Raw genomic sequence first — 26028 nt, 5'->3', positions numbered from 1 at the left:
ATACCCCCACTAAGTATGCGTCTGTGCAGCTGTGACTGCTGCTGAGGTCCACTGACAAAGCCAGTATTTGATAAGTTGGAAGTGAGGCCAGGCTGCTAGTACTTGCAACATCAACACACCAAGGTCACCGCTTTCCCAGGCTTAGGGTAAGGGCCCCCAAGGCTTAGTGATAGGGCAAAGAGGTAGTGTTCTGGGCTTGTACTAGCAAATCTCTGATATTCTCTCTCTAAGTGGTAAATTTATGAGAAAAAAATCAAACATACTGCCAGAAAGTGATGTAGTATAAAGAGCAAGACAGTTGATGAAGGGAGTAAGAAGTGGTGACTAAATGATTCAGGCACAGGATTCAGACAAAGGAGACTGGAGTTTGAGCCCCCTTGAGTCAACGTTTATTTGTTATTTGTAGATGCAGTTGACTTATTATGTTCAGTTTTGAAGATGTATTGAGCTGCTGAAAGTACACTATATACATAAACTTAAGCAGAATAGAAATACTGACCCTTTTGTGTTAGGATTACTGCCATATTTCAACATTGCTATGACACCCAGGAATATATACACCTGGGTGCAAACAACATTATTTGCTACGGACACTAATAGGGTCTGCCAAAACAAATATCAGTATATCTTTGTAAATAAGATATATTTGGGTGTATGAGTATTTTTTTAATCAGGAGCACGTGTGTCACCTTGATGTTCGGTGTATAGAGGTTCCTCAGGGAGGCCAGCGCAGCGGACAGACTGTCTGTGCTGCAGTTCACCCACATTGCCTGAAGAACGCTGGAGGACACACCTGTCTTCTTGCTCAGACCCTGTAAGTGTGCAAAAGAGTCACAGATAGATAAGAAGAGATAGCAAGAGAGACGGAGGAAGAGATTAAGCTTGCTCAGATGAGATCTGTGGTGCAGAATTTGAATTGTTTCCCTGGAGTAATGCAGTATGTGCAGAGTGCAAGCTATGCATGCAAACAGTAAAATATCTACTGTACCACAGGCACTTTATGGGTCTTAGCAGTGCTAATGTGTGTGGGTGATGGTAGGGACAGAGGTTCACTGTTATTTGAGAGTGTCTTACTGTGTTTCTATGCAATAATATACTTTAAAGTGCAGGATTTTGTTCACATGAAGCCTTCGGAGATTTGAATGATTCAGGAGACTTGAGCAGTACATTCAGTTTCAGTCAAAAACCCAGCAAGTTTTATACATAGTATCACAGTTCCTGTTACCTTGAATATGTGAGCCTTGAGGATGTGGTGCCCCAGTTCCATAGTTTGCTGCCGGTTCAGCTTGCCCTCCTGTCTGGAGAACATAAAGGCCAGGAGAGCATGTCCACTCCTATAGAAATGTGAATAGAGTTTCTTTAACAGAAATGGCCCAAGTTCTACTCCAGTATAAAAATGTCTTTTCTGACAAGAATGTACATACTACTTTCTTGGAGAATTCACAACTGAGTTAGAGTGAATGCAGGAAAATGTCAGTATTTTCCAACTTGAACAGTTCTTTCACATGTTTTTGTGTCTTAGTGGCTACTGAAGACAACAATTTTCTAAAATTGGTCTAGCACTAAGAGAGATCGCTGTAGCTGGAGCTGTAGCTGCAGCTGCAAAGCAGGCTGCAATGTATTCCCTGAGGGCAATTTTGCACTGTCAATGTACAGCCACTAACTGTGGCTATTTTTCCCATTGACAAGTTCACATTATTATTAGAAGTGTTTGACAACATTATAATTATATATGTCGCTGGTACGTATGTTATTGCGACCAGGTCTCACTCAAGGAGAAGTCTCGTTCTGAAATCTTGCAAGAGTGACTTTTTGCAGGAAAAATAATGGTGGAAACAGTGAGATTTGGAGAGAGGAGTGCCAGTAAGAGTTTGTTGTGTTGTTAATATTTGGATGTGACGGTGGAGCTGTGGAGGAGCGAGGGGTGGATCTGACTCATACACTGTAGGTACGCCTCGCAGACAGCCTGTCTCTCAAAGCGGCCCCACCCTTAAATATGCATAACTTTAAGACTTTTAAAGCCGATGGGTTAAATAAAACTTCAGTACACGTACAGTTGTCATGATTGTTGAAATTAGAGACCAAAAATATATATATATTTTTTGTTCCAGGCTCTAAACATGTTTATTTCTGCTGTAAAGTTAGGCATTTTAACATAGGTGTCTATGTCTAAGGTCTTCTTAAACCAGCCTCAAGTGGCCATTCATGAAACTACAGTTTTTGGCACTACTGCATTGGCAGACCTGATGCGGGAAAGGTAAGGAAAAACATTTAATTTCTCTGTAAGGTATTTTCCTAAATGTTATCAGACACCTGTTATACCTATCTGAGCATGTCAGTGGCAAAGCAACTACTTTTTAAGACATAAATTGACAATGCACAATTGCCCTTAGGGATTACACTGCAGCCTGTTTCGCCACTGTGACTGAAGCGGTCTCTCTCAATACCAGTTTCAAAACCTGCTGTTGCCATTAGTCACTTAGAAATAAAACATGGGAAAATAGGGTTCAGGATAAAAAATACTGATGTTTCTCTTTAATAATCTTGTGCTGTATGATGTTTGACTTTCTGTCTCACCTCGGGTCACACAGAAAGTCACTGCTCTCTCCATCTGCTCTCCAAACCAACCACTCTCTGAAGGAGGGATGACACAGCATCCGTGTGCCATCCCTGCGTCTCACCTAAAGACACAAATTGGAAAGAACATTTCTTAAAATGTAAAGGCACAGTTAATTTACAAGATTGGTTGTCCCTTATTCTCCATTCATTTACTGTGAGTCCTTTAGATAAAGACTGCCTCTAAATTCCAAACTGTAAGTGAAAATTATGAACTTCATAGCAAAACAAACATAAAAGCATGCATCGTTATGTAGCCTTCAATGCAGTCATATCAAGAGTCTTACCATGAATCCAGCCAGGCTGTCTAATCTCAGCTGGAAGTCCTTCCACTCCAGCTCCCCCCTCACGCTGCCTGCATTCAGCGCCCTGAACATTTGTTCATCAGTCAGTGGGTGCAGAGATGCCAGTGCCACATTTAGCACCGGAAGTACCCGTTCAAAGACCTCTTTATCCGGAAAGCTCACACGACACATCAGCAGGTACACCTGACAGATATTCAGAAGGTTAATGATGTTGTCAGACTGAAATTGATTTACAGTTTTCCACAAGGTGGATAGGCAAGAACATCTACTCAAGACATGTTTGTGTGTGGGTGGTCATGGGTGCATGGTGAATATAGGAAATTATCTAGACTAATGAAAATATCCACTGCAAAAGGGAAATAATAGAAGCCAGCCTGCAAATTGGCTTTCAATTTTGAATTTGAATTGAATTGGTAGGTCACATCTCATAGACTCAGGTAACATAAAACCTTGATCGCCGGAGTATTGACAATGGGATGCAGCTTATGTGCAACATCCAGAAGGTAAACAAGCCAATTATGGAAATAACAACAATAAAAAATACATTTCATAAGTCTGTAATCAGATCAATGATCCCTGTTGTACTCCTACACAAACTGTTGTTTTTAACTTTTACTGCCCACTACCTGGGCCTAAACATCTTTATCACTCCTTTATGGATGCTTTTCCACGTCCATTACCCAATCATTAAATCACCACATTTTCAGCTCTTTGTGTTTATAATAACACTTGCTCATCTGTTGTCCTATTTTGCATAGATGATTATGTAACATTAAAATGCGTCTGTCGTTTACTTCAGTCACTGTGGACTATTTTTGGCACTTTGTTTAAAGTCTTTGATCCTGTCATTTTTATCTTTTAGGGATCTGAATAGCATGTGAGTACACATCTTCTTGTTTTTTGTGAACAACATGTCTGAACGATGGCTGTCACCTGTGTACCCTATGTGGGAATTTTATGGACATTGATTGTTTCAGCCTCAGGCGCGATGCCATTTCACGGCAGACAGCTCCCCAGGATGACTGACAAGTGTTAAGTGTTAGACTGTGAACTTGACCAGATGAGGAGGAAGATGGTGGACCCAAAAATACACTCAGGTAAAATGTGCCTTTTTTTCTTAAGAGGGTTAAACACTGCAGTTTACATAGTAAATTAACTGATAATTTAATAAAACATGCAGTGCATTACTCCACATCTATGGTTTGAAACATTTTTGTAAACAATTTATCCATTAGTTTTAGCCAACAATTTAAACTGTTTATTACTGATGTTAAAGCAGGCTATTTTCATGCACTGTTCAGACGATACCTACAAATATTAATGCAGCAGAATTCTAATAAAACCAAAGTAATCTGGGAGGCTGTGTAAATAGAGGCAGGATGGGGTTATGAAAGGGTCAAACAAACACAGGACTTTTCCCCAAGTGTTTGTGTCCCATAGTGACACAGACAGAACTCTGAATTATTTTAAGGTGAGTCATTTCCATGTTTATTTTACTTTTCTTAAACCTAACTTAACGTTAAGTACATAACAAGATGATGCCATTCATGGGGGTGGGTAATTCAGTATATAGCATATGAACTGTTGTATCAAAACACTCTGCTTTAAAGTTTTATCAAAAATCTATTATTCAAGATTTCCTAAAAAAAAAATGTACCAACGTAATCTCTCTAAAATGATCATTTATGACTCACTACAAGTGTATGGTGGTGTATTTATCTGCAGAGACTCTACCCAATTTTTATTATTTTCTTCTTATTTTGCTGCGGTCAGGATGCTCCTGGGCACAGTGCATACTTGGGGTCAGGCCTTAACAAAAAGGTAGCAACAAGGTGCTAGACCGTTATCAGCATGCATCCAAGAGGACGCAAAAAAACTGCAAATATAGCAAAACGAAACGGCAAGCAGATAAATTTCATTCCAAAATAAGAGTGAGTATGGGCTGCCTTTCACTTTCGCTGGCGATCACTGAAGCAGAGGATGAAGAGCAAGGCAGATTTGGTCTGTTTTCTGTTGAACAGGTGGGTGCCAGCAGTTTGTTTAGTTACCTTGCTAAACTATTGGCCTTTCCATAGCAACAGATAGAATGTTCCTACAATATTTGCTTGCAGTGTACGTACCAGCAGTGTACTGAGGAGGGGCCAAGTTTGAAAAAAGTGTAACAATTCTTGCATAGTATACCTTTTTTGTGATATATTTCAACCACATATCTTTTATTTTAAGCTGTTTTAATGGTTTATTAATCATTTTTATCCAACTGTTTAAATTTGTCTGCTTGCTTGCTATGTCATTTTTCTGCACTCTCAATCACAACATCATAATTTATAACTTTTTAAATTAGCTGAGCTTACCAACAATATTTCCACAGACCCCTGGCAACTGCACAACTACCTCCTGGGTACAAATCATCCTTGCTTGTAGGGAATCAATACTAAATATGTCTGACCTCTGACAGGGACACAGGCACCACCAGGTAGTTTCCTCCTTTCAGAGCCAGGTGGGCCTTGTGGAACAGATCCAGGGTCAGCTGAAGGTAGAGGATGGAGCCATGGCTCCGAGTCGACAGGTGGCTGCTAAACTTGCTGAGCAGCAGCTGATCGGGGGCTGAGCCTGTAGGTGTAGTGACGTTGGCCGCGACCTGGGTGCTGCTGCTGACCCGGTGATGGATGTAGTCGCTCAGGTCGGCTCCCAGATCACTGCTGTCTGGCAGGATGTCCAGAGAGATGCCAGAGAAGGGAAGGAGGGTAGTAATTTCCTGCAAGAGAAGGAAACCAATAAATTATGTGTTCTTGTTGGTAAAAACAGAAATCACACGCAGGCACATACACCTCGTTATTTAAAGAATAGTAGGTAGCAAATCTTTGGTGCATTAGCTAAGGACAAATTAAACCAAAATCAGGACCCATTACTCAGATGCTGTTGCCTGTGACTCACGCGGAGCCATGGGATACAGTACAGTAAACAGTGTGACAATGACTCAAGCTCCAACATTGCTCACAGGCATCTCTCAGAGTCACATTTCATCTCCTCTCTTGCCATCCTCAACTGCTCAACACCGGCCAAAACCAGCTATGACTGATTTAAAAAAAGAAAAAAATCATGTTATTGCCGCTCAGTTCCTCATTAACAATGAATGACATTTTGGTTCAACGACAAGTAATTGACTTGTGGTCGTTTGCTCCACTTGACCCTTTCTCAACCATTTGTGAATATCCCATTTGTTATACGAGAGTCTCTGTGAGATGGCTGGTAAAAAAGGGAAAGACTGAATGAATGATGATCAAATCATGGCTTGGGGATACTGGGAGGGTGGGATAATTGCTGTACTCTTCATCGTTAAATTTTGGTATTTAATGCTGGCTGACTTCACATGTATCATGAAGAAAATGACCCCAAATGTGTTTTGTGTTTTCCCAAACACTAATCAAATTATGTAACCGGCTGGCTGGCTGTCAAGCTCCAGACTCCCAGCAGACTCCCAGTAGTATTACCATCCATTCAGGGCATAATCCATGCAGCATTTGGAGGCTTGGCTTTGGCATTGGACAGATGCGCCCGCTGTTTGGTGGGATTATCAACCGGATTGAGAAAGTACATCAGACTAGAGAGAGTGATGGTGCCAAAAGCCACAATGTCTATACTATGGCAGTAAAAGCACAGCTACACAGCGTGTGCAGTGAGCTAAGACAACAGGCACAGCTATTGGGATGTGATTTGGACAAAATGAGGCAAGGTTAAACTTAAAGGGTCAGTTCGCCCAAAATACAAAATCCTATTTTCTCACTTAATTTTCCTCTAGTGGTATCTAGCCATCTTTATAGTTCTACCTGCATACATTCCAATATTCTGATACTCCTAATGATCCACAGACCTTTCAACAGTATTGAGGACATTTGAAATGAAAAACATACATCCACCCATTTATTATCTACTATTATGCACTGATTGCTTGCAGGTTAGCAGGGGACTGGAGGCTATCGCAGCTTACATTGGGTCAGAGGTGGGGTCCACCCATGGATGCATTAAAAAAGAAAAAAATCTGGTGCCACCAGTTAGCCTGGCTGCCAAATTGCCTCAATGGCCAACTACAATACTACAACAAATTAGAATTACTGCCTTTTGGTTGTATGGCTCTGCCAACCAATAAACTTGCAGTTCATATCCATCTCTTTCCAGAAACATATGCAGACATGACACTAGACAATGCTTTACATATATATGTTGCTGCAAATAAGCTATACAATACAATCACCGCAGTTTCAAGGTGGGCACCCAAGATTAGCGTCCCCACTTTAGCATTGAATTATGGCCAGAATCTTTTTTTTTTTTTTTTTTGCAGAACATTATGATGTCACAGTGAAACTCACCTTTGGGATATAAAATGTCACACTTATAATTTGGCCCTTATAGACATTTGTGTGAAATTCTGTCATGTTTTAGTTATGGCCAAAAATATGTGCAGCCATAGTGACCTATGACAACCAAAATCTAATCAGTTCATCCTTGAGTCCAAGTGGACATTTGTGCCAAATTCGAGGAAATTCCCTCAAAACATAACTAAGACATTGTGTTCATGGACAGACAACACAATAACATAATGTCTGTGGTGACAGCTGTGGCTAGAATGGAGGCATAAAAAATCCCTTGCATCACCCGAAATATTTTCTACACAAAATACCATTACAAAAGAGATGTCTGTAAGTGTGCAGCGAGCATGAAATATGAAATCTCCTAATAAATTTGGGTGAACCAACCCTTTGAGGCAGGTGTACTGTGGTTTAGAGATCTCTGTAATAATAAGAAAAATGTCACTCACCACCAGGCCTGTCCTGACGGTGACCACCAACTTCAGCCAGAACGGAAATTTGGAGATTATTTTGGTAATGAAAGTGGCGATGGTGTCTCCATAGTCTGGTTTATGGAACTCTGCCTCATTAAGACTGTCCACCAATATGATGTAGTCTTCATCAGGTAGCCTACGCTCTGAATACACATGAACCAAAAGACAGAGAAAAATTATGTTGAGGCACATTGCAAGAGCAGATATATTAAATTACCCTTGCAAAGAGCACATAAAAAGGAAACAAAGACAGATGGTGTGATAGCTTTATCTGAAGCCTTTCATGGCTAAAAATGGGTGCATCTGTGATTCCCAGTACAAGATATGTTGAGAAACGCACCAACTGCTGATATTGATTATATTCTACTGAAAGGGGCCAGAGGCCATTGTTGTTTATTAGCTTGAAACAGGACATATCCATCATGTTTCACATAATCTAAGCTGTCAATGCATCCCTGCAAGCCTGTAAGAACTCACACACTCAAGCACAAGGGCTCTCCATTTTTTTTTCTAACCTGCTTAATAGTGATGGAGTGGACAAAACACTCCTCTGCTCAGACTGTGGAGGGCCCAGCCATAATAACACATCAATCTAGCTGACTGACTGTATCATGAGAAACTGAGGTGGCTAATACGCCCGTAACATTCACAGCCTCTCCAGAGTGTTTTGTGACCTTGACTTCCGGTGGGATGCTGATGATTCACCAGGGCAAAAATAACACTCATCATTTCCCTATGTAAAACGACCTAACATCTGTTTCACACTCTTCACTGGTTCAAATCATTGACCTTAACTGGGGAAAATAATCTATGGGCCCATCATGAAGTCATTAATAAGCTATTTCACACAGGAGATGGCTCCCTAATTGCATGGTGAGGGAAGCAGACAGTTTTCTACCTTAAAACAGATAATATTTTAAAATTTTAAAAGGTCTTTAAACTTGAATATCACATTTATCTTAAGTGTGTGTGCTCAAGTGTGTGTGTTTGTGTGTGCTCAAGTGTGTGTGTGTGTGTGTGTGTGTGTGTGTGTCTTTGTGTGACTGTGTGTTTGTAGACCTCATTACCCTTGCGCAGGTGGTTCATGGGCTCCAGGATACCCTTTCGGAAGGCAGCAATGGGGTCTTGAACGCAGGATCGCAGGCTGAGTGTGTTTTGTAGGTGTGGCTCTTGTACCAGCAGCTCCCTGTAGGGGGCAAGCTGTGGTGCTCTGGCCAACAGGGCAGCGACACTGTGCACAAACTCTGGTACCAGGCAGGTGTAGGTGTTGTCAGCCTGACAGAAATGATAGGCTACCACCTGAGAGAAGAAGGCAGGTAAAACCCCATGAATCGTTTGAAGGAAGTGTATAAAGCCACCATAAAATCACCATTTTGCTTTTGGACTCTGGTTTTGAAGACTTGAGTTTGGCATTTTGGCCGTCAGACTACTCCAGTGCCTTGTTTCCACCAAGCAGTCCAATTCAGTTGAGTTCAGTTTGTTGTTCATTATTAGTTCAGTGTTATTTTTGTCAAAAGTTGTGGATGGTGCCAATAGAACTGTTCCATGAATCAAGTGAGAAGTAAGGTCTTCTCTACATGTTTTTCAAAGAAATTAAACCAGTTTGCTCAGGTTTCAAAGGGTTAACAGTTATCGGTAAATATAGACATGTTTAGTGGAAACAGATCAGGGGGTTTTAACATGGGAGAATACACGTCAGAACTGCACTGGTCCATAATGCACGACTTTTTTCTTTAAAAACTGGTGAAAAGTGATGTATATAACGGGAGGAAGCCCTCATGGATGTAAAGTTGGTCTCAAGTGTCTTCGAAAAAGATGAGAAAGCAATTGAGAGAATTCTGAAAAGCCATTTTGCAGGCACTTTTCAAGACTTCAGTTAGTTTTCGTCTACTGTCAAGTCTTGCACAGTGCCACTGCTTTTTCCCCTTGAGGCCCATTTGTGATCGGGCTATATAAATAAAATTGACTTGACAGGCTTCAATATCGTCCTAGGAGGTAAACCTTGCAGAATGTATGAATATTGAACTATTTACACCCCTTCAGCCTACAGCCTGTTTGTTTATAATATGGCAAATCTGAGTTGTGAGAAAAGATGCTGCTTATTTGGCTGCAGCAGTCCCTGCATGCAAAAAACACCTGAAACACTCTGATGATTCAAAAATCTGCACAAATTCAGATACTGTTTTGTTCAGAGTGCATTTCCAGTTCATATCTCAGGAAAAAAAAAACAATATCTAGACTGGTATCACAGAATGTATAAACAATAAGGGCTACAATAAAGTAACACCACAATATAAAAAGAAATCACATTTGCAGAAATCTTATAGAGGTAGCTGAGTCATCACATGCCATTATGAAACAACAAGAGCTTCATTCAGCAGATTACTGCAGAGTCTCTTGTAAAATATTCAGTAAAAAGTTGGATTGCTTGGGGAGGCAAGCTGCATGGTAACAAAAGGTCTGATAAGGGTTAATTTAGGAGGACTAAGACTGAACCAAAACATACAATACAAAATCATTGTGATAAATGGCAACAGTTTTACTGGGAGATTATCTGTAAATTGTTCATGTAGTTTTGCAGAAAAATCTACATTTTCAACAGTATTCACTCAAAGGCCTTGACCACGAGTGGTCCACATATGATGTTTTCAGTGATTGTACTTTTGAGTCAACATCCTCATCACAAGTAGTCTGACTAGTTCCCATGGAAACTCTATAGAGGCCACGTTAGTAAATTTAGAAACTTCCATGTCATCCGTGTGATGCAATCAGCAGCATGTTCTACATGTGACCGAAAGGAAAGGAGAAAACTATGACATTAAAAATGCGTGTCCCAAATGTGCAGCCCCATAGCTCTTTAAAGAAAGACCACTGCTCATGTGTGTTTATGTCTTTGAATTGATCTTTCCTCAGTGTTTTGCAAAGGCTTTTTACAGTCAAAGCTCCCTACAGTACTGTACTGTTTATGATGCTCTATTATATTACTGTGCTTACAAATCTGGTGAGACGTGCAGGGAAACAACAACAAGATGCAATCCTATAATGTCAATATAATGCATATAATTGCTTCCTTTTGTATGTTATAACTGCAGGTGAGTCAGTAGTTTGCTCAGCAACAGCATAAACAGCAAGAACCTTATGGGAGTGCATTGTGTGGATATACGTAAATGTGTGTGTGTGTGTGTGTACTCTTGGATCTTTGTTTATTTTCATTTTATTTTATTACATTTCATGAAAGTGAGGACATTTTTGTTTAGTATTTTCCTCTTTAGAGGGCTATTTTGTTGTTAAGCTTTGATTGGGGTTAACATTAAATTTAGATTTAAGTTAAATTAAGATTTGGGATGGGAAATTAAAGGAATAGGCTGACATGTTGAAACTGTCAAGAGTTAAATAAGAAGATCTATGCCGTTCTCATATTTGTATTGTATTTAAGTATGAAGCTACAGCCAGCATCCAGTTACCTTAGCTTAGCAGAAAGACTGAAAGAGGGGGAGTCAGCGAGCCTGGCTGTCCAAAGGTAACAAAAGCTGCCTTCCAGCACCTCTAAAGCTCACTGACTTGTTGTATCTCGTTTGTTAAGAGGAGAAATATGCAAGTTTGCAACATTCAGAGCATATCTATGATCCAAAGTCTGGGGTCAGGTAGTCTGCATTGTAGACTGTTTATAAAAAGGACAACACATCTCCATTTCCTCCCACTGTTAAAAAATGAAGCCAGAATATCCCGGATCCCTGTGATGCCCACTGACTCGAGTAGCTGCACATACAGTCATCAAAACAATCACAAGCAGTGCCGTTTATGATGAGCACACCGTTTGGTATCACGCTGCAGCTGTACTGATATCAACCCTATACGACAGCCAGACCGTCAACCACAGCACACAACTGAGAGGCTCGGGTACAACACACACACAGTGGCAGCATGACTTCATTCTTTGCTCAGGACACCATTACTCCACAGTATTTTTATGGAGCAAATAGTAGATTGCTGCTCTAAATTTTGCCTTCAGTAATCTGTACAAAAACAAAAGTGCAAAAATTATTTTTTTTTGGCTTTTTGGTTTGATATTTCAGATATGTGTCGAAGTTATACCTAAAAGCGGAAACTTCTTCGAGTTTCCTTTCTTGAGAATTGTCATTTTTATACCTTGGATTTTATACCTTTGATCCTTTTTGGATTAATTAGACATATGTAATATGATCATTAGTGAAGTGTAGAGGTGTTGGTGGGTGGATTTTGAGAGAGCCAAACAAGCTGTTTCCCCCTGCTTCCAGCCTTTATGCTAAGATACGCTAACCCTCTCCTGGCTTCAGCTTCATATTTAACATACAGACATGGTGATTGATACTGATCCTCTCATCTAACTCTTAAGAAACTGAAAAGACATTCCCGAAATGTCAAATTACTGCTCTAAGATTAAAGTTGTAATTAAGGGTTCTCATATGTATAGAAATACAAATGTGTGAGTGCATGTGTGTTTCAAGGTACCTTGGCAGCGAGGCATCTGACAGCCTCCTTCCTCTGTGCTGCACTATCGCTTGTTCCTGCAACAACACTCTGGCTGGGCTGGGAGTCAGCTGGCTGTTTGGATGCTGTTTTTCCCTGTTTATCCCCACCTGAACAAAGCGCAATGCAAAAACAACAACAACAAACGCAAAGCTGCCATTTATACTCGTTAGATGAAGTCTCCGGTGTAAGCACAGGAATGCCAGGAGTGAAGCAGAAAGACAATTAGACTGCTAGAATTAATTAGTGCATCTGTAAGCAAGACTGGCAACTATGACATTAAGCCAAATCACACTAGATGGCTGCAAGAGTGTTTGTTTCAGAGAGTGCAGGATGATAAATTTTGATTCCTGCACACCTCATGCTGAACTCTCTGTTATATCTAAAACAAAACACCAAAATAAAATACATGTATCAATAAATAATGCAATGATGCTGAAAAATAAATGGCACTGTATTCTTTTTGAACACGCTTTAACTTTGCTTCCTCTGTAATGCTTTGTAATCTTAATAATACTTCTTATAACACTGCAGAAAAAGGCTGAAAGAAGATAATATAGAAAAATCTGTATTTGTGGACGTTGTTATTTTCCTAACTCCTGGTGTGTCACATTTTATGCAAAAACAGAAATTACCAGCACTTCACAGCATGCATCATGCATATATTGTGCAAAATCCATTTGTACAAGGTTTACTTTTTTCTTTTTTTGCAAATAAAAGAACATTTCCAGTGCCACTCATGATATAAAAACCCCCCAACAATTTCAGTCCCCTTACACAACTGCAATCAGCAGAGAAACCTCAGGGGAGAACTTGAAAGAAGAGTGCGTGACCCAGTTACCAACTCCTTTCCCAAAAAGTGATATTTCCTCCAATATCCTACAAGAATCTGACATTACTGCAGCATACTAGAGAATGTATGAATTACGCACAAAAACAAAGTGCTCTGAATTACGATAGGAGTCTTACATTTAGGGGAGGATCCGGGGCTGTGAGGGATGCTGGGACCTCCCTGTGGCGTGCGCATGCCATGACAGCTGAGGGTCACCAGCCGCCAAATGACAGCAGTCTTGCCTGATCCTGCGTTACCCACAATGACAGCACCGCGTCCCTCGCAGCTGCTGGTTTTTCTCAAGACCTCCTCCAGACGTGTGAAGAGCCAATCCCGGCCAACAAAAGGTGTGTCTGCGGTGATGCCGGGGACTTCGAAAAGCAGCGGTTTTAGCATGATGTCAGCTTGTTTGAATGGCACCAATCTCCCTGGACAGAGGGAGAGGAAAGAGTTAAAGCTATATACTATATGAGTATGTAATCTAAGCACTGACATTGGGAAAGTGCGCACATGCTCCACACAGATGTTTCTGCGCCAAGCTATATTTACACAGTGAATTCACCCAGAAGGTAAGCCACAAAATACCTTTGGAGTCATCATTTGCACGTCCAGCTGTGTTGTGTTTGCGGACGGAGCTCCTGTGTCCAGCAGCCCTATGGTTGTCCATATAGCTCAAATCCTCCAGTCGAGTGGAGCTAGTTGCTGTAAAAAGAGAGCGGGTGGGGAATGGATTCAGAGTGTGAGAGAGATGCAGGAAATGTGCAAAGAAACTCATGCATACCACACAAGTGTCAAATTCATTGCTCGAGTCAATTATTGTATCCATGGAGACGTGAGACATAAACAGTTGCTGCTCTAACTGCTCAATGACCTTGAGGAGAGAAGAGAGAGGAAAAGAGAGAGAAGAAGAGAAAACAACTCATCTCACGTCCTGTAATCTCAAACTAACACGACTCTGAAATGACCAAATGTTTCGTTCTGTCTCACACGTCAGGACACGGAATATGTGATGAACACTGGAAACATGTCGACGGCTGTAATGCAAAAATGTACCAGCTGTCAATCACACGATTACACGCATTCTTCTAATGACCAAGTGAGCCACATATCATAATAAAGAATAAAGAAAGAAAATGTCAAACAGGCAAAAAACAAAAAGAGTTGTTCACTCCCACATCCCCCTATCCATCCTCCCACTCACACTACAGAGTTTACAGGTCAGCCAGGCTTCTTACTTTCTGCAGTTCTAAAGACATTTAGCAGAAGCTTCAGTTCAGGCTGTTGCACAGAATAAAGAAATAGGCTTTGTGTAATCAGCTGGTTCTTAAATTTGGTCACCTGTAAAAATTAAATCAAATTCTGCTATCACAGCATAATATTATACAGCAAAACACAGAGAGTCAAAAAATAGAAGGCAATCCCACTACAATTTAATCTTTGTGAAACATTACAAATGTGTAATGTTGACACTGTGTCAGAGAGGTGCTGATTCCACTCTGTTGTCATTTTTGAGCCTGTGGTTTTTGCTGGCTTTGTGTCTGATTGTACTAAAGTGTTACTAATGTTTTGTCGAAAAAACATTTCTAATATCTTTTGGAGAAAATATGTCATAGACGAAACATTACAACTAACAGTCTAAAAACAGTCCATAGATAATTCATTGTGTAATAAGTGAAGTAATGTCATCTTGAGAAAAATGAACATTTAAAGTAAGGCTGAGTGTGTTTGCTATTTAATTGTATTGCATTGCATTATCCCCAGTATCATTTTGTTGTTGTTGTTTTTAGGTAGATTTTGTCTTTATTAAGTTGTTGCCATGATTTACCTGGGAGACAGAACAGAGATGAATATAAAATGCAACAAAAATGGGTATGATTCAAACCCCAGAGACAAATGCCAACCAAACACTAGAAGACCTTGAAAAGACTTTAAAAGTCTGACACCCTCTCACATCTAAAGACAAAGAGAGTTTTTATTCACACACTCTAAGATTTTGCAAAGACTGGGGATCTTGCAGGGTCACTATCTGCAAGTTTCCTTTTGAGATTATTCCTCATACTGCTCCTGGTGGAGAATATTGCACCAAACTCCCTTTCATAAATATGACATTAAACAATTCCTTGCATATCCACATAACTAACCAGAAGTTTAACGGCAAACATTACATTGCCTGCAAACTTTACATTTTGGATTTTGTTGCCTCAGCTCGCCACCAGCCTCCGCTGGTTAGCTTAGCTATTTTAGTGGGAGGAGACTGTGGGAATGAAAGGCGAACTGTTTCAAAAATTGAGATTTCTCACTAGGTGCTGGTTTGGTGGATCAGATACATGCCAAGTAAAACACCAACTCTTGTTCACGCCACAACTCTACCAGTTTCTCCTCCTTTTCCAAATTACTAGAAAAGACTTGTTTATGTTCTTGCTCCTCCCCTGAGTCCCCTTCATGTTCACTGTGTACCCAGTTTACTGCTTCCTGTTTGGTGCTGGAGAGAGCACATTGGCTGTTGACAATGTTCACATCATTGAACTTCAGTATTTGCATGAGTCAAGACATGACAAATGTCTGACTTAGTTAAATTGTCAAAATGAGAAAAAGACCAATTTAAGACAGTTTTATGACCACCTTACACCAAACAATCAAGATCATGGAAGCATGCACCAACTGAAGTAAAACTCTTATGATTTTATTCTGTCATTAGAAATTTGTCTATAACAATGAAATTGCCCAAGTCGTTTGATGTAAGGCCGGCATTACTAACGTGAGAATCTTTGGGAAAGTTACACATTTTCTGACATAATTGTGGTTTAATTTATAAGCATTGTCAGACTGAGGCACCTCTTAACATCCCAATCTTGGTCAGCAGCTTATCTGTCTTTGGAGTTGGCAAGAAGGTTAAGTTCTCGCCGAGTTTCAGGCTGTTCCTTGTTATGTTTCTCCTTGTAAATGAAGGGGAATCTAATCCAAATTTATGAGTCCAGGCATGGCAGAGAACCAGCTAACTGGATTACAGTCACTGCGACCGGAAGCGTCCATGTTTGTTGGGACCTCTTGGATAGTAATGATATTGGCTTTCTCAATATTTAGGTTTGCTGTTATTCATACTATATTGTGTGAAAGAAGGGATACATCTACAATTAGGTGATTATTGGTAGTATAAAAGTATGTAGTATTACGAGAGAAAAAAGTCTCAAACTACATAGAAAAATGACTGACTGAAAAAAATGTTATTTTCAGAGTTTGTTTTCAATGGAAAGTCACAGCTTGGTCTATCTCATTCATTCATTGCTTTAATATATAAAAAATCCTCTGTGAAATCTGAAAATCTGGCATTACTGCTGCCTCTAATCCCTTCAGAGTGGGATAAAAAAAAAAAAAGGTCTGAGTCACGTTGCACTTGTCTATAATAAAATACAGTAGATAGACAAGTCAAAGGGACACTAGACATGAAAAGTGGAAGCCCTGGACAGATGATGACCCCACATAACTATAATCATGTACTGTACATCTTAAACGTAGCCACTGATAATCTCAGAGCATCTCTGAGCTGTTATGAGCTTAAAGCTTTAAAACAGCAATTACAGCCACAGCCTGAAGATGCTGGCCAGCAATGTCCTTAAGCATCCTTCGTCATGACAAATCACCCCACACTCAGATGTGAGCCACACAACGTGAAATGTGTTTATGCTCTGTTAACTGACATTTCATGTTTACTACATAGTGTAATACTGGACTGTCTTTATTTAGAACTGGTAGAAAGAGACACACTGAACTTGTTTTTTCACAATGCTGCGGTACATACAGTTCCACCACCCCACACTTTGGCAGATCAGATCATAGTCTGATATGTTGCATCCCTGCGTGTGTCCATCATTTCTGCAGCAGCAGAATGAGAGAGCCGTGTTAAACTACTGAGGCCATATTGTAATTCACAGGGCTTTTAAGAGTACATGGAACCTGCTCTGTGGAGTACCCAGTGGACAATGAAAAGGCTCCATGATGCAAGACAAATTAATTAGAGTTAGCGCCGCAATTATGATAAAAGAAAAAAAAAAAGATTGGAGATGAGCAAATAATAAACCCTGCAATGCTGGAAACATGAATTCCCTTTCAACAGGTGGGGGGTGGCATTTAGGATGGGCAACATGGAAGAAATAATTGTAATTGTCAAGCAAGAGCTGAAGCGGAGAATTGAGGATTGAAAGAACATCCACAGTGAGAGGATGAAGAACAGTCGGCAGCAAAACAGTGTGAAGGAGGTGTGGAGTGGGATGAGAAAGACAGCCAGGCCAAATGGCTGAGTGGACCAAGGATACACTGAAAGAGTTAGGACGTGTTTTCAGCCGCTTTGACACAGAGACACTAGGACAGCTCATCCTTCCACCCGTGACAGTTCAGCCTGATGGGAATCTGCTCACCACAATCAGTCCCACATTCACTGGCTGCCTTTATGTTCATTGCTGATGACAGTGTGGTTGATTACCCTCCAACCTCTGTTGATCAGTCAACACTTTAAAGGTCAGCTCTACTCTGGCCCAACCCACAGCATCCCTGATAGCATCGACCCCAGAACATCAGGGACATTCATGAGCAACCCATTAAGAGCTGAACCTTTTCAACCTAAAAGGAATAGTTTGACATTTTGGAAAATGCCCTTATTCACTACAGACAGCACGTGGTTAGCTTCGGGTGTCACAAATTCTGGATACAAGGGAAAAGGGCTAGGCTGGCTCTGTCTAAAGGTAACAAAATCCTCCTATCACAACCTCTAAAGCTCACTAATTAATAAATTATATATCATTTGTTTAATCTGTACAAAAATGGAAGAATAAAATCAACAATTCAACATTGGAGCATATGTGCCCGACTAGTTCGTGGCTTGGATCAGCACGTAATTTACCATCCAAAAGCAAATTGTTGTTTTCACATTTGCACAGATTGAACAAACAAGATATGTGTTAATTGATGTGCTTTGGGGCTGCTGGTAGACTGGACTAGGGCTTGCGCAATATCAGGTTTTCATTGCACGATTATCGTGGCCAAAAGAATTCACGCAAACAATACTATCTGGGAAGTCATCTTTTACTTTGTTTATTACTTGTTTTGTCTTTTTTTGTTAAGTAATTACACTTAAAAGTGTAGGGAGGTGAAGAGGGAGACACATTTAGGAAACCCTGAAATGATTTAAGATGTGCTGAACTGTGTAATGCGGTATTATCATATGTTTATTATTAACATGCTATCAATATAATAAAAAAAACAAAAAACTATTTTTTTGTATTGTGAATACTGGTTCATCATGACACCCCTACTTTGGACAGAGAGAGTCTAATTGTTTCCCCTTGTTTTTAGTCCTTTGGCTAAGCCAGGCATGTGCAAAGTCCAGCCTGGTGGCCAATTATTGCCCGTAGACCAAATTTAAACCACCGTTCACCAAACCACCATTTTTTCCGTTCACCTCACAATGGCAAGACTATCATACGGTTTGCAGGCATGCACAAAGTAGCAACTATGCTTTTGAATTTATGTGACGGTAAACAAGCAAACAAACGGTCATCAAAAACCAGACATTTGGGCCAAGTTAAGCTAAATTTCTGCTGGCTGTAGCCTTATATTTAATGGACAGATACAAGAGTCGTTGAGAAATATGATAGTTACCCTTTAATAGGGAGCTGCTATTCTGCTAGTAAGACACTCGTTGGACTCTAGCTTATTAAAATATCAGGAAAACATACTGAAAGCACCGACAACACTAAACATGATATCTATAGTTGATGCAAGTGCTGCACATCTTCAGCCTCTGACTTGTTAACAAAGGAAAAACACAAGAGCGCTTCAGGCACTCTTTCTGTAACAACCATCATTCTGCACAATGCCTCTAGCCAAAATGGCCCCAGTCTCAGCCTACTTGGGGGCTGATGAAGCAGGTAACTTGTATTCATTCTGCAAACTGCTGTGGACTACCATTTGCATTTCTGTGCTTACAAGATTCAGCATTTACATCAGGAAACTTTGAGAGCATGAGCTACGTCTATCTTTTCCATAGATTCTGATTACAAGGCTGTTCATGAGAGCAGACAGTGAGGACCATAACTTGATGGAGCCTCCATCTATTCTCGATGTTAAATTATGCACAGACTAATTTGAAAATTAAATCTGCAATTCAGTGCACATGTATATATATGGAATATGGTATGATTTAGTTAACTTATTCTGTGATTTGTTTTCTTTTCCTGTTCTGCTGCTATGATTGTTGGTCTAATGTATATGCTACAATGGCATGATACATAATACACTCTATATTTATTTGAGATCATCTTTAAATTTTAAGCCAAGAATCATTAAATTTACATTTTACTACTGTCTCCTCATCATATTTTATACATACATCGTCACTCTATGATCTAATCTTTCATAATTGTGGAGTAAAATTCTTGCGGCTACAGTGCTATGTGGCTCGCTTCATCTTTATTCTGAATTTCATCAAGGGTGCCTAAATGAAAGCACCAGCTGACAGAAGAAACTGGCAGGCGTTACTGTGAATCCACTCCTTGGGGAATCTCTTCTTTTGCTCCCACCACAAATGAACTGACATCTAAGGGAAGAAAAAGAGCCTTGTGCACTTGCAAAGATCGTGACTGTAGAGGGAGGGGGATATTTTTATGACAACTGGAGGCCTCCCAGGACATTTAACTGGTACTGCTCACTATGTGCATCCAGCCTCGCTGGTAAGTAGAGCACCAACACACATGGTGCAGCGAAGTTAAGTTCTGCATCACAGAGATTTCACAAATTAAGCTTTCTCCGTATTTGATGAATATTTTGAAAATCTCAAGTCAAACATCAGTTCAATCAATCTGCCATTCACTCAATACTTATCAGTCTGTTAATTAATCACACGGGTCACGGCTGTCACAATCATTTGCTCATTAACCTACTTCATCCACAAAACAATTGAAGATTTAACGACTCGCTCACTAGCTCACTTATTAACACATTATGTCTCATTTGTTTAATCCGTACAAAAAAAGAAGTGTGAAAACAACATGTTGTAGTTTTCCATGGGGTTATGTGTGGAACTACTTCTTGGCTGGGAGCAGTGACTTCCTGGAGTCTCCCTTGGTTGACTGGCAACCCTCGAGGTGAGAGCAAGACTTCAGAAAATATAATTTGTTAATTAGTGAGCCTTTGAGGATTTTCTTCCCTTTGGACAGAGCCAGGAAAGCTGTTTCTCCCTGTTTCTAGTCTTAATGCTAAGCTAACCTAAAAAGCTGCTGGCTCCAGCTTTACACTGAATAGACAGGTGTGAGAGTTGTTTGGATCTTTTCATCAAACTCTCTGCAAAAAAGGTGAATACACATATTATTAGGGATGCACCGATTTTTTGGCCGAACATCAGTATCAGCCAATATTCGCCTTGTTGACTACCATTAGTCTGTCAGCAAAAAAGATGACATTCACTAGTGGCAGTGGCTGATGTTTTTCTGTTGTGTTACATCATCAACAGGCTAAAAAGCAGGGCTCTGGACTATCGGCGTCCTGCTCTCAGGACAAGAGGACGCAGTAAACTCACTATCGACACATCTGCACCTTATTGTTTACCTGGTAGTGCTAGATTGTGAACAACAAATCCGTGTTGAAATTGGTAGGAGAAGAGCTAGATAACATTTGCTGTGGCCGCAATTAACACCTCATGAAGGTTGTATTGAGTTGCATTGTGATGCATTCAAGCTCTGTTCAGAAAAAGTATTGAGTAATATAAATTTTAACGTTATAATGATGTATTTAAATGTAATCTTGTAAAATGTAGTCTTTGGTGAGAAACTTGAATTAATACCATTGTTTGAAGGAGAAATTTGTTGTTTTCAGAGCAATATAAAATAAATATGAAAGGCAATTATAATGTGTAATATATAGTAACAAGGCTTTTGAAGCTGTTATGTCTTTTTAAATGTTTTTCATGTAAAAGAAGGTTATTTTAAAGTTGCTTTAATAAATATGTATTATTGAATGTGTGCTAGTTACTGTAATGAAGGAGTAAATTTCTTTGGTTTAGGGGAAATAAATAACAACAAAAAACAAATAACAACCACACAAGAAACACAATGGTATGGGTTATCGGCCAAATCGTTATTCTAAACATCCATATCAGCCTAGAATTTCACAATCGGTGCATCCACACATATTACCCAAAAATGCAAAACTATTCATTTAATCACAGAATGACAGGTGAACGCATTTGAAAAGGTAAACGCACCTGCCACAGAATTTGGACGCGGCATCACAAGGGAGGAGGTGCTGTGTATGTGGTGTTGTGGGAGGGGTCTTTTCGGTGCTGGTGGAGTCCTGGGCTCCATAATGTCCGTTCTAGGTAAGGCCTCATCTGGTTGAGTGGTCAGATTGTCCCTGGTTGGCCCGGGATGGCGGTCCTCGCTTGCATGGCCCATTACACCAGCACCACCCCCCGGGCCTTCATCCTTAGTCAGGACCTCACTGCTTGAGGCGCTGCGTTCCTCATTCTCAGAGGAACTAGTGATGGTTGCTGTGCCGCAAGAAAATATGGGTTAAGTAAAGCAGCCAAAAAAAGAAATCATACTTCTACAGAGAAACACATGGCATGTAATTGCTTACTTGCATTTTCTTATCAGTTAAAACCAAACTAAGCATGGCCTTCCACTTCAACGAATCTCATTTACTCATTAAACAATAAAAAACACCTAACTGTTTTCATCAGCCGTAACTCATCAATCGACAGGCTTTACTGTACTCGATGCAGCCTTTGCACTTTTGTATTTAACTATAAATACAAATTCTATTTAGGGACAAAAAGTGTCCTATTTTAAGAGAATCAGACCCATAAGCAACAAAGACAGCAGTGTCCCAGTTTTGACAGGAGGGAGCTGAAGCCTTGAGGCTGAAGTGGCACAGGCGATGTAGATAAACTAGCTGTGGGGTAAGGGTACACATTTGACAAGAACTTACAACTAAGTGATGCTCCTTCATCACCATGAAGGAAGGTGTGGCACTCAGTCAGTCATATTTCTGATAAGACCAGTAGTTCCACATTGAGTTAAATAGGCCGCTGATGTTTTTTTAGCACTTTTCTTTTTTCTTTTTAACCTTCAGTAAAGTGTGGCTTGGCTTTTATATTAGATATGCTTCACCTAGTATAAAACAACCATCTGAACTCACACAATGTGGACAGAGATCATTTTAAAACTTGGCAATGACTTCCAACAGATACACAGCAGCAGCTCTCACCTATGATCCCACTATCTTTGCTCCCCAGCGTGGAGGTGGGGCTTTGAGAAGGAGGCCCAGGGCTGCTCCTGGTGGTGGCTCCAGGACACTGGGCAGGGCTGCGCACAGGGCTGGAGAGGGTTCCACTGGGACTGGAGCTGCAGTGAGGTGACGGTAAGGGTAAAGGCTGGGGCACAGGCTGGCCTCCAGCACTGGTGCTCAGGGTGGAGGAGGGGCTCTCTGAACAGGGGGAGGCAGTGCTGCAGGTGAGAGTGGAGCTGGGACTTCCCCCCTGGGCAGAGGTATCACACTGGAAAAAAGGATATAAAGATATATGATCAAGGAGGTTAAAGTGACAAAGTACAAATGTATAGAGAGACACAGCAAGAGAGTCAACCTGATCAACTCTGCACGAGGAAAGAAAAAAGGAAACACAAGTGATATTCTTCTATTATAAAAGTGTAATAAATGAACAGTGTCAGTTGCCACCCATTTCTGACAGTCCTCCACTCTGCATGACAGTGTTTGCCTTCATGCACACTGTTCTGTGTGACTGAGTATGTTTGTGTGTGCAGGCAGATGGGAAAAGAAAGGATAATTCCAGTTATTTTCATCCTGGCTGTCATTTTCCCATTTTTTCATAATGATGGCTGGCTGCGTTCAAAACTAAATCACTTGCTGTAGACATTTACAATTTACTGTAAAAATCACAGTACACACACAGTCTGCTGTTCCACATGGAGTTGATTATCACAAAGACCAAATGAAATGTGAACATTTTTCACAGGAGACAGGATGTAATATAAGTAAAAAAAAATCCAACAAACAGCCTGAATGAAGGTACTAGTGAAATTATACATTACACCTACTGCAAGGTACATGCACGTTTCAGGAAATAGGAAATCTAACATTAGATGATAATACCATTATAGCCTGTCTTTTTGTGTTAAAAGGCATTGCTTCAGTACCTTTTTTTGACTGACTGTGTGTGTGTGTGTGTGTGTGTGTTGAAGAAACTGCATGTAAATCTCTATGCTAAAGGAAGAAAGAAAGTGACTTTGCACACCACAACTCATTAAAATGAAAAAACAACAGCAATAAAAGCTAGGTTGATAAAAAAATGTCTTTTTTAAGACAGTTATCAAGGCTCCATTCTCAGTAGTATCACATCTAGTGATAGAGCTTTCTAAGTCTGCTTTTCAAGAGTGAACAGAATAAATACATGGCGTATACACAATAACAAGCACATATACACAATATATTGCAGCCTACCCTGCAAAAACAATATTTTTATTGAAGGAGCACTGTGTAGGACTTAGTGGCATCTAGGGGTAAGGATTGCAGACTGCAACGAGCTGAAACTTCTCACATGTGCCAAGCATGAACTCCCTGTTAGAATTCCCTCAGTGTTCATTTGTCAGGAGAATTTTACCAGGAGCTGAATTATCCATGGAGGTTTCTTCCTCGCCAAAACAAATGAACCAGGTGATTAGAACCAGTAAAAACAATGAATAAAGCAGTTTCATGTTCTCTGGTGCTGTTCAGCTTTAAAAAGATGGGCCTCTAGTGCAGCACCTGCTAATGTGTGCTCACTTTTTTTCTCTGATAACTTAAGATCCAGGAGGTTTTTAGCGTTAGCTGAGTTATCCGCAGGACTCTTCCTCCCCTAAACAAATGGCCCAGGTGCTTAAAACTGGTATAAACTGCTGACTAAACTAGTTTCCTGTTTAAAAAACAAAAAATCTGTGTTTTTACAGCACTGCTTGACATGGAGGGGCTGTTAACTTCAGTGGCCAACACAAAACGCAAAAATGAAAAAACATGAATGGCCCTTTTCAGAGCCAGTGTTTGGGTTGTCCTTTCTGGGCTACTGTAGGAACATACTGGTACAACATGGCTAACTCTGTGGACGAGGAACTGCTCCCTTTGCAGATATAAATGGCTCATTTTAAGGTTACAAATAACACAACAATTCTTAATTTCAGGTGACTTTACACGAAGCACACTCATTGTGTGTTGTTTGCCATTATGTTGATCTCAGAGGAAGAAAATGCCTCTTTTTCAAACATATGCTATGTATAATTTAATAAATTTGAATCCTTTGTCTATTAAAGAGGATTTTTTTTTTACTAGTTTTAATGATTTTTTAAAATCACAATTGAGATTTGTACAGCATGTATTATTGTGTGTGACCTTTACCGATAAAGACAGTGGGAAATGAGCCATGTGAACTGTTTAGAGATCAAAAACAGTTTTGTTTAGAAATTGACATGTTGTCTAAGAAAAGAAAAATTATTTTTTTTATATTCCTCATCCTTGCACACTTTGATCAGGTGCATTTCAGGTCTCCTCATTACTGATGCAACGTTTCTGCAACACAGAGACTGTTGGGAGACTAGGCAGCAGAGTTGAAACAGCTCACTGTTATTCCCTTTATACCAGAGCCTCATCTATCTTAGCCAGGACAACCCACATTCCTCATATGAGCCACGCTATCGCTGTGAAACTGACTGAATCTGGAGCTCAGGTGGTGGAATGAGGCTGAGAAAATGGGCCAAGGCTGAGCAATGCAAAGGCATAGAGCTGGAGAGGCATAAGCACATACAATAACTCTCATACAGAGAGGTTAAAGTGATAGGGCACCCAGTAGAGAAATGGAGCCCTGCGGACGCATAGCAACACCATAAATAATGTTCCAAAATACATATATCGATCCATTTTTCCAAGGGGCATTTGAGTGGTCAACTTACACGCAGCATCTAATAAAATGTTTCCTTGCACTCAACTGTACATAACATATGAATGTTTAAAGAAGAAACTAAATCCTGATGCTAATGAGAGGGCTGAAAACAAGAGGGGCGTTTCATAAACCATCCATCACCTTTTTCTATGACATGACAGCAAGGGGGCCAGTGAATCAATAAACTGCCCTACCTTCTTTTCCTTCCTGTCCTCCATAGGAGAGCTAGCAGTGCCAGGCGTTGCTTCTCCCAATAAGAAGCATAATCTGGTCATCAGTTCCTGGGTAGAAAGGGAGGAGCCCGGCTGGGGCTCCACGTGGAGGTCTGGAAAACACACACATTCAGGACACACAGATTAACAAGCAAATGGAAACATGGCGGGCCAGATGAGACCGTCATTTAGTGGACGCTCTCGTTCCAGCTCAGCTCAGCTCAGCTCAGCTCATGAGGTTCCCACCCAGGAGCATCGCTAGTGAACTGCGAGAAATGTATGCATCCACAGGTCAGCGCAGACCCAGCTGCCCTGATTATGGATGCACAGTCAGTGGCTTTCCAGTCCCCCTGGTTGAGGCAGCCGCAAGAGGTTGTGTGAGGTTGTGAGTTTGCCCGTGCACACGCCTGCCAGGTGCTCTTGGTTTAAGAGACGGGTTGTGAATTTCAATGAGCTTGGTGTTGACTCTGGAGCAGAAAGAAGGAGTGCCTTGGCTCTGCCTTCTCTGTTGCTCCAGGAGAGATTGGCTGACACAGGCCATGTGCTGCATTCATTTATCACTGTTTAAGGATCCCCTGATGCATTGACCTCCAACCCCTGCTCCTCTCAGGTCCACGCTCACCTCTGCTGCTCTCTCTGCTTCAACCAGCTGAGTTATACATTCCTCACACCTCACCTATGTAACATTAGCAGCTGAGCAACATGCATATTGAGTAGGCATATAAACAGGATGACAG

General features: G+C 40.6%; 1 protein-coding gene across 1 annotated transcript in view; it reads right to left on the bottom strand.

Annotated features, from left to right (window-relative positions):
• LOC121943951 (protein TANC1-like) overlaps positions 1-26028 on the bottom strand; it is a 46312-nt gene that overhangs the window by 15318 nt on the left and 4966 nt on the right. Inside the window, exons 4-16 of the mRNA XM_042487568.1 lie at positions 25274-25404; positions 22361-22649; positions 21357-21641; positions 13688-13804; positions 13240-13530; positions 12253-12380; positions 8829-9060; positions 7738-7904; positions 5368-5676; positions 2904-3104; positions 2578-2681; positions 1226-1334; positions 690-812 (exon numbers count right to left, since the gene is read on the bottom strand). Coding sequence (XP_042343502.1) covers positions 690-812; positions 1226-1334; positions 2578-2681; positions 2904-3104; positions 5368-5676; positions 7738-7904; positions 8829-9060; positions 12253-12380; positions 13240-13530; positions 13688-13804; positions 21357-21641; positions 22361-22649; positions 25274-25404 — 2486 coding nt within the window. The remainder of the gene's footprint in view (positions 1-689; positions 813-1225; positions 1335-2577; positions 2682-2903; positions 3105-5367; positions 5677-7737; positions 7905-8828; positions 9061-12252; positions 12381-13239; positions 13531-13687; positions 13805-21356; positions 21642-22360; positions 22650-25273; positions 25405-26028) is intronic.

Source organism: Plectropomus leopardus, chromosome 1 (assembly GCF_008729295.1).
Source record: "Plectropomus leopardus isolate mb chromosome 1, YSFRI_Pleo_2.0, whole genome shotgun sequence".
In the NCBI taxonomy this organism is placed as follows: domain Eukaryota; kingdom Metazoa; phylum Chordata; class Actinopteri; order Perciformes; family Serranidae; genus Plectropomus; species Plectropomus leopardus.
The sequence above is the reverse complement of the archived record's forward strand: the minus strand, read 5'-3'. Positions and strand labels throughout refer to the sequence as shown.